Source organism: Chaetura pelagica, unplaced genomic scaffold (assembly GCF_000747805.2).
Source record: "Chaetura pelagica isolate M959 unplaced genomic scaffold, ChaPel_1.0 scaffold69, whole genome shotgun sequence".
Classification (NCBI taxonomy): Eukaryota; Metazoa; Chordata; class Aves; order Apodiformes; family Apodidae; genus Chaetura; species Chaetura pelagica.
Genome location: NW_009970724.1, coordinates 7,582,865 through 7,597,659, shown reverse-complemented (window position 1 = coordinate 7,597,659; position 14,795 = coordinate 7,582,865). Strand labels below are relative to the sequence as shown.

At 39.5% G+C, this 14,795-nt stretch overlaps 1 protein-coding gene across 5 annotated transcripts in view; it reads right to left on the bottom strand.

Annotated features, from left to right (window-relative positions):
• Nucleotides 1–509: 509 nt before the first annotated feature.
• The window catches only part of LRRC8D (leucine rich repeat containing 8 family, member D), a 36,418-nt gene continuing 22,132 nt past the window's right edge, over nucleotides 510–14,795 (bottom strand). The window contains exons 1-2 of one of the 5 annotated variants that reach the window (XM_010006619.1): nucleotides 3,143–3,392; nucleotides 510–3,001 (exon numbers count right to left, since the gene is read on the bottom strand). In XM_010006619.1, coding sequence (XP_010004921.1) covers nucleotides 822–3,001; nucleotides 3,143–3,392 — 2,430 coding nt within the window. In that variant the 3' untranslated portion in view covers nucleotides 510–821. Of the gene's footprint in view, nucleotides 3,395–14,795 lie in introns of those variants that run through there. The other 4 variants (XM_010006621.1, XM_010006617.1, XM_010006618.1 and 1 more) reach the window with 4 other exon arrangements.

Genomic DNA, 14,795 nt, shown 5'->3' with positions numbered 1-14,795 from the left:
GCAGTAAAGTCACTTGGTGTTTAATGGCTTTCAAAGTCACCTTGCAAAACAGTTCAAATATTAAAACTGTCCCCAACTTGAAAGCCAAGTGGCAGTATTCTCCCTTTTACCACCCACTGCTGCGTGGGACAGAGAAGCGTTACTGAATCTGTGGGGGAGACCAGCTGCAGGAATGTGACCAGTCTTTGCCGGTGGGAAACAGTAGCACACTGGATCACAGAAGAAATCTCACCCAACAAGATGAGGCCTTGAGGATGAAGAATGAAGGCAAACACACTCGGCCTGATGCAAACCACATACCTTAATGCAGGAAAATGGTGGTTCTGGTGCAGTTCAAAGCACAGTCAGCCTGGTTTCATGTGCTGAGGATGGCTACACACTAACATCACACATCACCATGTGTTTCAGGTGCTGTTAGAACCATACCGTACACAACATTAACCTTGGTTTTCCCTCCTTAATGCACTAAAGTAAATCCAGACCTTAAGGAATAACTTGCATAGTAAGAAAAGGTCATCAATTTAATCATTTACTTTAAGCAGGCAAGCAAATTTGTAAACATTCAAAAGCGGCAGCATCCAAGTTACAAACAATTTAAGGAAAAAAAGAATTGAGATTATTAAGGTTCTTTATCCTCTCAAAGATTTTGGAAATAATCTTTTAAAACACTGCAAACACTGAACACTCGGTTACACCTCTTCTAATCCTGCTAGGAGTCCTGCCTTCCAAGGAATTCTGCTTTCTAAAATGCAGTCTCTCAATTGCCATACTTCTTAGCCTTTGCCATTTGGAAGTCAGCTACCGGAGCATGTCACCTCAACCTAAATCCCGTTAGCAAAGGGAATGTTTGTGTCTTGATTCAGCACCTCTTTAACTTCCAAGGGTAAAGTGTCAAAGAGGTGATCTTCCACCACAAGCCCGCTTTTCCTGAGAAGCAGACACTGCCCCAGCGTGGCTGGCAGACGGTCCAAGCAGTTTCCCTTCAGTTCCAGATAAGTCAGCTGCAACAGTTTACCTATTTTATCTGGGATTGAGGTAATAGAATTTTGTCCCAGACTCAAAGTCCTCAATTTAACACATTTAAACAACTCTTTTGGCAAACTTTTGACTTTGTTTCCTGTGATGTAAAAATGCTGCAGATTTTGAAGACAACCTATATCTTCTGGAATCAATGCAATTGAGTTGTAGCTCACATCTAAACACCTAAGTTTCTGTAAACTGAACAGTGCGGGTGGCAAGGATTCGAGTTTGTTATTGGAGAGATAAAGAGACTCCAAATTCCTCACGTGGCTAATGGAGGAAGGAATTTCAACTATTTTATTGTGCCACAGCTTTAAACAAGTCAATCTTTTTAAGTGCTGGAAACTGATGATTTCTTCAATTGTGCGTATGCTATTTGACTTTAAATCCAGTTCCTGTAAGTTAGAGAGGCTGAAGATGGCATGAGGAATTCTCTCCAGTTCACAGTTCTGCAGTTCCAACTCTGCAACATTAGTCATTTTCTTAAGGCTATTGAGTACCACGAGCTTAGTGCCATCATTATGAATGACTAGTTTTGTCAGATGTGGTGCCACATCTGTGATATTGGGGGGAATTTTGGTCAAATTGCTCTTCACATGGAGAATTTTAAGGTGTCTCAACTCTCTGAGAGATTCGAGCCCTATCATTTTATTGTTTTCAGAGTTCAAGTTGCCTACCAAGTACAATTCACGGAGGTTTTTGAGCAGATACACCCACGCAGGGATTTCTGCAACATCTGTGAATTTCACATGAAGGCATCTCAAGTGGTCCCGGAGGAAGCTGAAGGCAGTCTGCTCGACCTTCACAGGACAGTGGCAGAGATGAAGCTCCTGAAGATTTGTCATCTGGGAAATTTTTGGTGGGATTTTTGCTTCAGGAATCAACTCCAGTTTCAACACATCCAGATCTGTCAAATCAAACACTGCATCGGGGACTCCTGACAGCATGAAGAGATGCAACTCTTGCTTCTCCTGGGCATTGCGGGAAACATGTTGCCGCAGCTTCTCAAAAGTCCATTCATGGTTTAAACTAATTTCCCGCAGTTTGTTCTCACTTACCTCTGACAAAAAGACACCAAATCGCTTGGAATACAGCTGGTCGTACTGATCTACCATATGCAAGAGAAATGCAAAATCATTTTTGACATCAGGGATATCACTGAAGCTACTCTCTTCTCTGACCTTTTCAAAGGAATATTCTTTTAAAGGTATCCGGAACAGCCAGAAAAGGGTGTAGAGGCAGATAAAACCGTAGACACAAATGAGAGAAATATAGCTGATGAGCAGCTTCTTTAACATGTAAGCCATGTTGTGTGTACATTCAAACTGTGTGTAGCCAATCAAGTGTTCCACTTTTGGGTTGCAGATGTGTTCAAAACTAATGGTGTTGACAAAGTTTGCAGTATAGCAGAGAATAAATATGAACTTGACAGTCTTGATGACAGTCTGGCCAACATAAAGCTTGTAAATCAGATCACTGTCCTCCACATGAGCCCGGAACTTACGGACTTTCTCAAACAGCGCTTTGGCTTGTTCTCCATCTTTCTTATCTAAAATTGTGACGCTGGGAACCTCGATCATTGGCTTGTCAGCTGAAAATTTGAAGCCAGACTTTGTTATCATGGGAGTGCTGGCACTTGGACTTCCTTCATCACTGCTAGTGGAAACATACTTGGGGAGGGACTGGGCCCCAGTTAACCTCTGTTTGTTCTCCTCAGAGTCCTCACATGCCGTTTCAGACAACGCTTTTGTAGTCCAAGGGGACTCAAAGCACTTCCCTAATATAGAAACAAAATGCTCAATTTTTGAGCAAGTCTTGGGATACTTGAACCAAAAATTGCTACTGACTATTAAAATGATGGTATGGATGAGAACAAGATAAGGAAAATACTTGGAATACCAAGGAAGAGCCAAGTGATAGCACATCTGGTTAATAAATACGTATTGCTGAAAATCCAAATTTGTTCTCCGGCCTGAAGAATCTTTCTGCTCCTTTTTCAGCTCCTGGCCTGATTCAGTGGGTTGATACTGAGGAGAGGTAGCTCTGCTCAGAGGTATGCCAGGTGTTACAGTAGGGGCACTTCCGAAGGAAACTGTTCTCATTGATGTTTCTTCTCCTTGACCAGTGGTTGCTTCAACAGTAGTAAAGTCAGCGTTCCCTGATGTGCCAGGTTGTGCTTTTGAATTTACAGTAGACTGCAAAACTGGCAAGCAGACCACCTGGTCTTTGGTCAGCTGCATGGTTCCAGCAAAAATGGCAACCATTAACATAACAACAGCTAGATAATCCATAAATACATCCCACCATGGTTTCAAGATACGGTAAGTTGGCTGGATGTCATTGAGCGATGCAACTTCTGCAAGGGTAAACATTCCTACAAGAGAACAAAGAGAAGATCAGTACTGATGACTGATAAAATAGGTTATTTTACCATTTAGTAACAATCACACCATGACATACAGATCCTCAGAAGGTTGCAGTTTTAATTATGTTTTGTTGCCTGTCACATATCATTCAATTTAACATCATCATAACACATCATTCCATTTAACACTGTTTTCTCAAAATATATGTCCTGAAATGATGTATTACTTTAGCATCTTCTCCCTTCAGACCAGATGATATTTACATTATCTTTGCTACTTCACAGTACAAGCACCAAGGCCTGGTCTGTGCAACTGTAATATCTGAAAAGTGCAGTAGCTGAATTGTATTAACAACATGAATTGCAATAGTTGATTACACTACACAAAATCTGAGTCTGTAAAAATGACTACTTGAGTCCAAACACGTGAAATGCAGTGCTAATGATACTTTGCAGTACCTTGCATGTAAACAAAATACCAGTTGTTAAATTGCTCATGACTTGCACAACACATTTAGGTCTCTTGTTACATTATGAGCAAGGTCTCTCATTTCTTTTCATCTCACAGAATCACAGAATCTTAGGGATTGGAAGGGACTTCAAAAGATCATCTAGTCCAACCCCCCTGCCAGAGCACATCACACAGGAACGCATCCAGGCGGCTTTTGAACATCTCCAGCAAAGGAGACTCCCCAGCCTCTCTGGGCAGCCTGTTCCAGGGCTCTGTCACTCTCACAGTGTTCATGTGGAACCTCCTGTGCTCCAGTTTGCACCTCACACAATAACAGTCAATGTCTCCCACTCCTTGCTATCGTGAGCATCCACGTTACTTACCAGATTGATTGGCTCCTTTCTCCTAAGTATCAGTACACAACTAAAAGTCTTGCATTAACTACATTAATACTTGGCATAATTTTTTAAAGGTCTTTGGATGTTTTATAGTGAGAAACAGTTATCACCTATTCATAGAAGCAAATAGTACTGTATAGATTTTTTTTCTCCAATTAAAGAAGAAATAATCCTTCCTCAGAAAAGCCCAACCCAGCTAACCAAGAAAAAACGCACAACTATTTCTTAACGTAACAGGGAAAATATTTTTTTCCAGATTATCAACACAGCCTGGTGATTATAGAAAGCTACCTAGTCCAGGGTACACAGGAGCAAGTTGCAAGGCTTATACTTTATATCAAACATATGCAATGTAAGACAAAGTGGCAAACTGTGTGAGAATCCAAACCCCTTTACAGCTTTAAATAGCTTGCTTTGCCTTTTGTTTTGACAAAATCTAGGAGACTGAACTTATCAGCTTTTTAAAAAATAATCTTCCTGTGCAAGCAGGATGTGGTAAAATCATCATTTTAACTACTGAACTTGTGACCCAAATTTGCCATTTCTAAAGTAAAATATGCAGCTTGTGTGCACACATGGAGCGGGGAAGGAGACAGGATGTACATTATCACACAGAATTTGGCTCCCTTCAGTTCGGAGAAGAACAGAGTTCAGAGCATACAAAGCACAAGGAAATCAAAGCAGGCAATATAGAGATGTAGCAGATTAATTATTTTTAACTTCTAGCATACCAATTGGTACAGACCTACACCTTACAAACCCCAAAGGACATTGGGGGTTTGACATCATTGTCACAGGCAATGACAATACAACATGATGTTCTGACTATTTCTAGCCTACATTTATCTGAAGAAGAGAGCAGACATTTCTATACACACAACTCATTTAGCAGCTACTGCCTATATGGTCAAAGGCAAGCATTGCTCCTCTCCTTCCCCACACGAGCACGAGGAACACCCATGACCTTGGTCTGCGGGAAAGGCCAGTGGTTGCTGTTACAGAGCCCAGCATGGAGCTCACGATCAACATGTCTCCTCCACCACAGGGAGGGATCCAACCCCTGGCCTCCCACACTCTTCTCCCAGGAGCTTTTACCAGTTTTGCATACGTAGCCTGGGATTTGGTGAAGGCAGCCAGAGAGGAGAGGGTTTTATCTTAGTGCAGCACTCATCTTGGTGCTCTTGGCACAGCTGCCAAAATGTCAAAGTTAAGGCTTAGTTCCTCAGGGAACAAGCAGAAGGAACTTCCAGCTCTCTATTTTCCAGAGACCAAATGAATGTCAAACACTCCTCCCTGATCAGTAACACAAATTGTTCAGGTCTTAGAGTTCTCCCAGCTCCACAAGAGCCTCCTCCCAGCAGCATGGTTCCTGAGCCTTTCCCCACGCATCTCCCCAGGGCTGTACTTGCTACAGGAAGTGCTGAAGTACATAAACCAGTATCATACCCCACAGCTATCTAAGCCTCACAGAGCTTTACTTGAACTTAGCTACAAATTTCCATTTTCTTTAATGTTTCCTGGTGCTTACCTAGACTAAGTCATGGCAAGACTGCTTGCCCTAGAATTACTACCTTTGACATTTAAATAACAACTGTGTGCAAAAGAATACCATTAGGTCATTTGTACTAATGTGGACAGATAGATATAAAAGGACCTTCCTTACTCCTAAGACACAACAGCCACTTGCCCAGGTCAGGAGAAACAGAAAACTTCAGCAGAGATTTTTGTTTTTTCTTCCATAGACTTTTTTCATTCTTGGAAGTGTTTGGAATGGATGCTGTCATGGATCTCCAGTCTGTTTTCACTATGGTCTCACCTACCTTGGCAGCCATCAGAACTTCTTGTCCACTAGGTTGCTAGTGCAATAGTTCAACGGGACAGGACCGAGCCAAACACCTGGCAAGGACAAGTCATGTATGCTTACTACAACCATGCCTCTGCACAAAGAGCTACACAATGTGCAGGCAGAAGGAAGCAAGAATGGGCAGGAATAATGACGTGACTGCTGTAACAAACACGGGTAGCTGCTACTGCTTGTTGCTCTAGGGCTAGTCTTTCCCTCAACTTTGCACTAGCTAATGGGAAGTTACTTCACTGTGGTTTGGGGCACAACCTGCAGAATTCCTTTCACAGAATGAAGGTGACATTTTTTTGCTTCTGCCATGAGAACATGGATAAAGCACCAAAAACCAAGCACTGCAGACATGGCTGGCTGGTCAACATAACTGAAACAATGGAATGGAAAGTGGTTCCAGCTAGAGAATTAGAAAGAATGATTTAAAAAGCTAAACCTAAAAGTCACATCTGCCAGACCGCTGTCTTGCACACACACAAATTTCTTTCAAAAACAGAGCCTGTGTAATCCTCTTTGTGAGCTGTAGGCTGCATGGTGTAACAGGAGCTTTACACTGAGAAGTGCCACATTCAGTGCTCAGAACATCTTTTCTTTCAAGTTGCTGATACTCACAGAAAGCTGCTGTTCTGGCAAAGATTAGCAGTTACAAAACACACTTAGAAAACCCCTCTGTTGCATTAGTGCTCATAAAAGAGAGGCAGATCTTCTTCTAGCAAGCAAAAATCAATTCCAGGAGCCAAAAACAGGTTTATGTCCTCACGTCTAAAAAATTTAAATGCGCCAAATCTTAACAACCAAAACAAATAATATAAACCTACACACAGTATAAGAAACATTCTGACTGACAGGCTGCAAATACATTTGATATTTTCTCTCTAAGAGAAAATCATCATTAAATGTATCAGCATTTAACTTTACTAAGCTAATAACCACATAAGTTAACTTTTATTTTTGCAGCTGTGTAGAAATTAAACTATTAAGAGGTACTCAGAACAGGTCTCTACAGTATTGTAATGGTTTGGGGTTTTCTTTATTCCATGGTTAAATGTAAACTATCTAATGCTTTTAAAGACCACTGTCCAGAATATTCCTTGGAATAAGTAGATAGTATTTTCATCACTAATTTTCACTTCCTTTTAAGGATGCAAGATTGGGGCTGGGGTTTAATGACAAACTGCAGTGATAAAAGGGAGCAAAGAGGAAGCTAAAAAAAGCAAACAAGGGCGAGAGGAAAGGTAGTCAGAGCCTGCAACACCCTGCCCTAGAAGGGTCTGCATCAACACCAGTGCATGCTCTATTCACAACCTCGGCACAAAAAAAGGTCTGTTAGCAGGTAGTTCAAACTGAAGAACAAATTACTATACGGCTCAAAAGCAAAACGTCTAATTTCTCATGGTGAAAACATCCATTTCTTTCAGTCCTTTCCGGGGCTTGTAAGGCACCAAATGGACCTTGAGGCTCAGCAGAATGTGGGGTTTTGATACATCAAGATCTAGACGCTGTGGTTCTTGAAGAGAAATAATTTTTAACTATCAATTTCAGGATGCAGTGTCCTTTTTAAAATAGCATATTTTAGTTTAGTTTTAATAAGCACAGATTTTAATGCAAGCCTATTGCAGGATGATCTTTAATGCTGCACAGCTACGTAACATAAGGAAAACTTAATTTCCGCACATAATCCTTTTTCCTCCCAACCCTTTTGTATCCAGTTCTGTAACTCAGATTATGCTCTAGGATAACATTAACCTATCCCAGCTCCATCCATTACCTCCCATTATCTACTGAATGCATTCTCTCCTGGAAAAAAAAAAAAATAAATAACCTAAACAAATACAACTGTTTTAAATGCAACTGTTTCTTGCTACCTTCTAGCATTTTATGAGGAAAAACTTAAAGTTTTGGAAACAGCAGAGTACTACCTCCCTTTTCATTGCTAATATGATATGGAGCTCTAGAACTACAGCCACTTTATTTACTCTGCAGTTATATAAGTTACAGTCAAAAGAGAACAGAAAACCGGAAGATAGACCATGACAACACAATTGTTCTAAATTACAAGCCCATGCTAAATCAGCAAAGGTAGCAACTAATTTCATGAATGGTACTTCTTACTGAATTATAATCCTTTCATTAGTCTTAAAGAAAAGCTGTGATAGATAGAGCTCAGAATGTGATTATCCTGGTTAATTTTTCTGACATATTTCAGACTCTAAATGCTGAAATACCATGTGGACATATTGAGGTTATTTCCTAAGAAACTGTTTTAGCTTAAATATATAAGGAAAAGGAAGCACCAGATTTGTATGTCACTAATGTTTATTTACATTCTACTTCTTCCTGTACTTACTGATAAAAACTTCATTTCTCTGCCCCTGTAATTCACCGGCCTGTTTTAAAAGTATATTTAAAGTATAAGTAAATTCAAAGTTAGAACAAACAAATAAAACCAGAATTGTAGCACATGAACCTCTCATTTTACTTTCAGGTTCCCAAGCCTCTGAACAAGTCCACTTTGTTTCAGGAAACAAAAAGATCATTGAATTAGCCTTCTCACCGCAACTGGTCAAGAATTAAAAAAAAAACAAACAACAACAAAACAAAAACCCAAAAAACCCACAAAACCAACAAAACAAACCCCACATTTCTAGTTGAAAAGAAAAAATCTACCATGAGCAAAAGTATTTTCTCTCTTCCCACAGGAAATCAAGGAGGAGAAAAGCTTTCCCATAACTAAAAGGCTTTGCTAGCTTGCTTTTGATCAAGTGACCATAGATTTAAATTTATTTGCGCTGTATATTTTACTGTCTCTTTCCACCAACCATTTCTATTTCCTTTGTTTGTCTTTTTACTTCTGCAATATCCTATTTAGGCAGGCAATTAGACCTTAATGTGATAAGAAGGGATCATAAGATTCCTCTTAGCCAGGACACTGTGACTATCAACTGTTCCACAGACAATCTACAATGATGAAAAAGATGGCACCACCTTCCTCACAGAACCAAGTGTAAGGAGCTCCAGAGCCCTTTTAAAACAATGCATGAAGGCATCCAGAAAAGAGCCTATGAATGAATTTATGCATTGTGAGCATACAGACACATTCACTGTCTGCACTGGTTACTCAGTTTCTGAGATTAAGTTTAAAACCGAAGGACGTTTAACCAAAACACCAGTAGGCTTTGGGAACTAGTAATAGAGGGAAATTATCCCTGCTACTGTAGGTGGGGATATTACAACTATTCCTAGCCCAGGCTGCAGCTCTTGTATGTTGGCTGAAGCGCTGCTTCTAGATAGCTGTAAAGAAGCAGCAGCCCGTTTGAAAAGGAGGAGTTAAATGTCTGCTGCTTTGTTCCACGGGGGATTACTGTGTTTTGCTCTACCTGACCCTACTGAAGTTACAAAACCAGTTTTAGGTACCTACAGCTTCTCTTAAGCATCCTGGCAAATCAAACCCTCAAATTCAGCTAAGCAGGGATTTCTGCATTGAGTGCCCCTAATGCCTGAAACATTCCACAATAAAACACAACAGTGGCATTTTTCAGTAAGTATTGTTTTAGTGGTTTTATATTAAATGTTTTGCTACTTCTTCAGTGACAGAAGGCATTGCAGAACGTACACTAACAACTGAATGCAAGGACTACTGTGTGGCTAATGGTATCAGATACTTCCCAATTAGTGCTTTTGTCTCAGGAAGATCAGAAACAGATTTAACATAAAAACCTGTGCGGAAAAAGATTTTTTTTCCACCAAATTAGAATGACAAGAATTCCCACCCAGTATTTCTTCCCTAAATATCTGACAGGGACCACACATACCAATTTTGGATCAATCTGCGAGATCTGGGTTAGTTTATTTTTGTTTGGCTGCATTTTGATGGAGCAAATTGTTACTTGTTTATCTTATTTCATATTCCATGCTAAGCAAATTCCTATGGGATGGGATATTTATTTGTATGATTTGACTTTATAATTAATTGCACATCACTGAAGGCATTATTTTAGACATGGTGTACCACAAAGATGCTCTGTGGGCGCATAACAGATAACTGAATAAGGAGAAAGCAACAAACACAAAGCTGAAAGATTTCCTATAGAGAAAAACATTCTGACTAAGGAACAAGAGTTCCACAACAGCTTTTAATTATAACTAAATCTCACTCTATAAATCTGTGGAAAAATATGCTGTTCTTTGATAACATACTTACATGATTAAGAAGAATTAATTAGCACCACTCACACATTCATTATTTGATATAAATAAAAATAGAAAAGCAAAAATCCCCACAAGTAACTCATCTCCTCACTGCCCCCATCCCACTGCTCAAATAGCACAGGTATAATTTTGGGCTTTCCTTCAAAGGGAATATATAATCTCTGATACAGACTGTAAACAAATTCCCCACAAAAGGAATCATTACAAACAACATAAACCTGACCTACAGTAATTTGGTAAACAAAAAATTATCAAAATCTGATTTCTCTCAGACTGCATACAGAAATATTAGGCTACAGTAAGTTGGAGACAAAAATAATATTCTTTCTCTATATAATCAATGTCAAATTAGTACCCATTTACAAAAGTTAGATCTATAAATAACTTTTTTTTCCTTTTAACTTAAAAGTTTTTGCCCTTCAAAGCTGGGTTGTATAACACTCTAACCTAGTTCTGGATCCTGCTGTGTAAGTGTTTACACTGAATCTTCCTTGTTTACCAGCTCTTTGAAGGTCTAGTGCTATACGCCACTCCTACACAGATGGTTTTGTAATCAATGGGATATTTAAAAAGCAGTATTAGTGGCCATAACTTCCCTAACAATAAACTCTCAAATCATACCTCATTCTTGCCTTGCAGTAAATTACCCCAGAGATCTGTTTAAGGATGAATTTCAAAACAGGAGCCCAGTGTACTTCTGACTAGCTTCCCAAAGCACACAGTTTAACAACATAATTAACTCTGTGTTGGCCACAAGTAAGTTCTGTGTCCACAGAGCACAGGAAATGAGCAAATTCCTACTTTTCCTACTGCAGTGCTCCTGAGCTACGCTATTATGAGAGGGCTGCTTTGACCAAAGGTACAAGCTTCGTTCAGAGTGCACTGCAAGTGCTCAGTATCTTTCAGAATATCACTTGTCAGTTTTTGACCTTGAAAAGCTCAGAGACACCCTAAGCTGAATGTTCAGCAACACTGCTCTGTCTTCACTTTGCACAGGTTAATAGCTTCAGATGCTATAAAAGGAGTGAGAGAAGAGATGGGAGAAGGAAACCAGAGTGGAGAGGGGTTCTTGAGCATCACTCTGCATGGGTCTCTGTAGCTGGTAAAGAGCTCATATTATAACTAACTATATGTGTTACTGTTCAAGTCAGTTAAGCAAATGATTTTACATTTATAAAACAAACCACCTAGCAAGACAACATGCAAACAGAGATGACTAATGAGGCTACAGAGAAGCAGGGGTAAAAACTGAACTTACGCTTTTCAAAACTGTAATTATGAGTCCATAAATGGGCAGGTCTTTGATAGGCAATTTCTCTCAGCAAGAACCTGAATCTTACCTAGCACAACTGCCTGAGCAGAAATCCTACAGCAGAGTAGCAAGGGCCTTGCACATGGAGGCAAAGAACATGTCTTGGTGTACCCTGGCACATGCCCTCCAAAGCTCACATTGCTGCTACAGGTGCTGTTATTTATGCAATACCAATTCACCCTTCTCGTCAGAGGCAGCACTAAGGCTGAGCAATCAGATAACCTGACAGCATTTTCCATTTTACCAAGCCAGGCTAGAGCAAAAACAGTAAGTGGACATTTTGTGTCTCATTTCACATAATTCCCAAAACATACCCAAATTGGTAATCTTGAAATTGCCTAACCTGTGTGTACAATACTTAATGCATCTCTTTTACTCAAGTACAGACACAACTGAAAGCTACTGCAGTTGATTTAACCTGTGCTGACATGGATGTACAGTGCAATTAAAAATTACACCATCCAATAAACTGTAGCAGCTGCTTGAGCTCAAGTGTTAAACAGTTAATCCCTTTGCCATTTCAAAATTTGCTGTTCCCCTATCTTTTAGCCAGTGATGTTTCAGCAGTGTTTTCACAACCACTATCAGAAGTACAGGAACACACAGTAAACATCTGGCGCTTCTACTGACCAGAGCATTTTGGGAATTTATCAAGATGCAAAAGCAAGCTGCACCAAAATAAAAGCACATCTGGCAACTCTAGTCCCTAGAGGCTGCTTTTTAACACTAAAAAAAACCCAGCAATACAATTTTTTAAATAATTAAAAGGACTAGAAAACAGAAAAAAAATTAACAAAACTGTATTTCATTTTTAGTTTAGAAATCTGAAAAAACAGAACAGTTAAAAATGGTTTAGACCTTGAGATGTTATTTCAATTTTCTTTCCCTTTTCTTTCACTTAAGTAAGTCTACATAGCTGCAAAGTTTGCTATATGCAACAGCTTGATCTCAGGTAGAGATGGTATTCAGTAACTCATGTAATTCCCCTGAAAAATATTCCTTTCTCATCCACAGACACAGACACTGCCAGTCTCTGCCTCATCTTGTTCTAATTGGGGTAGCTTCAAAAGCAGTAAGAAATTTAACTTGGCATAGAGCTGATAGTTTAGTGATTTTAAGCCACAGAATGTAAAGATACAAATCTTACTACACAATATATTAGTAGCTTTAATTACACACCCTAAACATACGTAAGAATAGGAAGGAGTGCCTACCAAAGAAAAAGAAATGTGTCACTGAAGTTCATGTTCCTGGAGGTTTTAATAATGCCTCTTAAGGGCAAAATGACCTCTCTACCCTAACTCATGGTACCAAAGTCTAGGTTACTTAATTTCTAAACTGTACTCCCATCAGAATGGAAGCATGTTTACTGAATAACTAAAGTAAGATATTCTCAATTAATACTTTCCTTCTTTTTATTTTTAATGGACATGTTAGCAACCCTGCACTGGAACATTTACAGCATCCTTATGGAGATCTAGAGCCAAGTGTGGACAAAAAGTTCTTTTAGCTAAAGAACAGGCTCCATTGTTCCCTACCTGAGTTGGTTCATCTCTTCAGACAGAACAACAAACACAGTGACTCTCACTTGGTTACACATTAAACAGAAGTTTCATATATAAGACTTGCACACATATGAGCTACTCTTTATTCAAGTACCTGTAGTGACACTGATTACATCACTAGCTAAAATCTATCTACAGCAAAAGCAAATTCAGCACAGACAAAAAAAAAAACACCAAAAAGCATCCAGTGACACAAAAAGCTACTTGTAAACACCAGGTTCCTACTTGCACATCAGAGTTCTTCAGTATCTGTCAAGATCTTTTCCATAACTGGAAGAAAAGGTACATCAAAATGCAGCTGAGAAGCAGGATGCGAAAAAGCACACTTAATTTCACCTTTCCTTTTACCCACTATGCCAACATAGAGTTGCTTTCATTAAATAGAAAAAAAGGCAAATTTACAGCTCAATAAATAGGCGGCTCCCTCAGTTTCAGTTTTCAAATACACAGTCTCTCCAACATCTTATGGGACAATAGTCAAACTATGTTCCTACTTAAATGTCACACAGTTTCTTGTCTCTCTAGGGAAAAGAAGAGACTTCCTCACTCAAGCCAAGAACTAGCTGTAAAGCCATGTCACAGAACCTACTCAAGATAATTGCTAAGCAGTCTCAGACATCCCTCCCGCTGTCCTGTCTCCCCCACACACACCCTGGGCAGACACCACACAACAAACAGCCTGCTCCCAACCCTACCTGCTCTTTATCAAACAAAGAGATCTTCTGTTTTTCAGACATCCTGCCAGATGGGTAACAACGATGACTTCTCATGTAAAACTGATCAACAGATGAAGGATGACTTATTAATGCTATCACATTCCTGCCAAGCTTTCAATAGCTGAATCTCAGTGGTTTCATGCCAGGAAAAATGCCTGCAGCTGGAGCATTTTTCTTCAAAGGGTTTTATTTAAGTTTACTATACTCCTTTTTCCTCTTCTAAACTTAAGCTGCTTTCTGTAGGAGATAAGCTATTTACTCAGTCCATCTAGTCCCATAATTGCTTAGTTCAGGGTGTGTACTTCAATCTCAGTACTTAAGCATAAGAAGGTTCTGCTACAACACATTTTGGAGGCTGTTGTTTTGAAATTTTGCTGATGAGTTCAGATCATCTCCTTCCTTTTTATGCTTTATTTTCTCAAAACCCCATTTAAAATGTTGCCTTAAGAACAGAAAGAATGTTCCAAAAGATTTTGCCATCTTCCCTGATACTGCAGCATTCCAGCTCTAACATGCAGGTTTCCAGCTCAGCAAAAACAGTCGGTAAGGCTCAGCTGTGTTGCTTGCCACCGTTCACCAGCACCAACAGATCCATACAGCCTCTGATTTAAATACTTACTACTCCTAAATTTATATTATTATTTGACCAAAATGCTCCAGCTGGAACTGTAACCTCTGCCCTCCAGCAGGGAGTGGGCAAACAACCCTTACCCCTGAAAGCTCACAATCTAAAAGTGATTATTTGTTAGGCAATGACAAGCACGTTTGTGGCCATAAAATTCAAAACAAAAAACCAAGACCCATCAGCTTCCAGAAAAAGACAGAAAATGTGGGGCAGCAGTGTGATTAAAAGTATATTCAAACTTAACATTTTAATGCACTACTATATTTGAAAAGGCTTAGT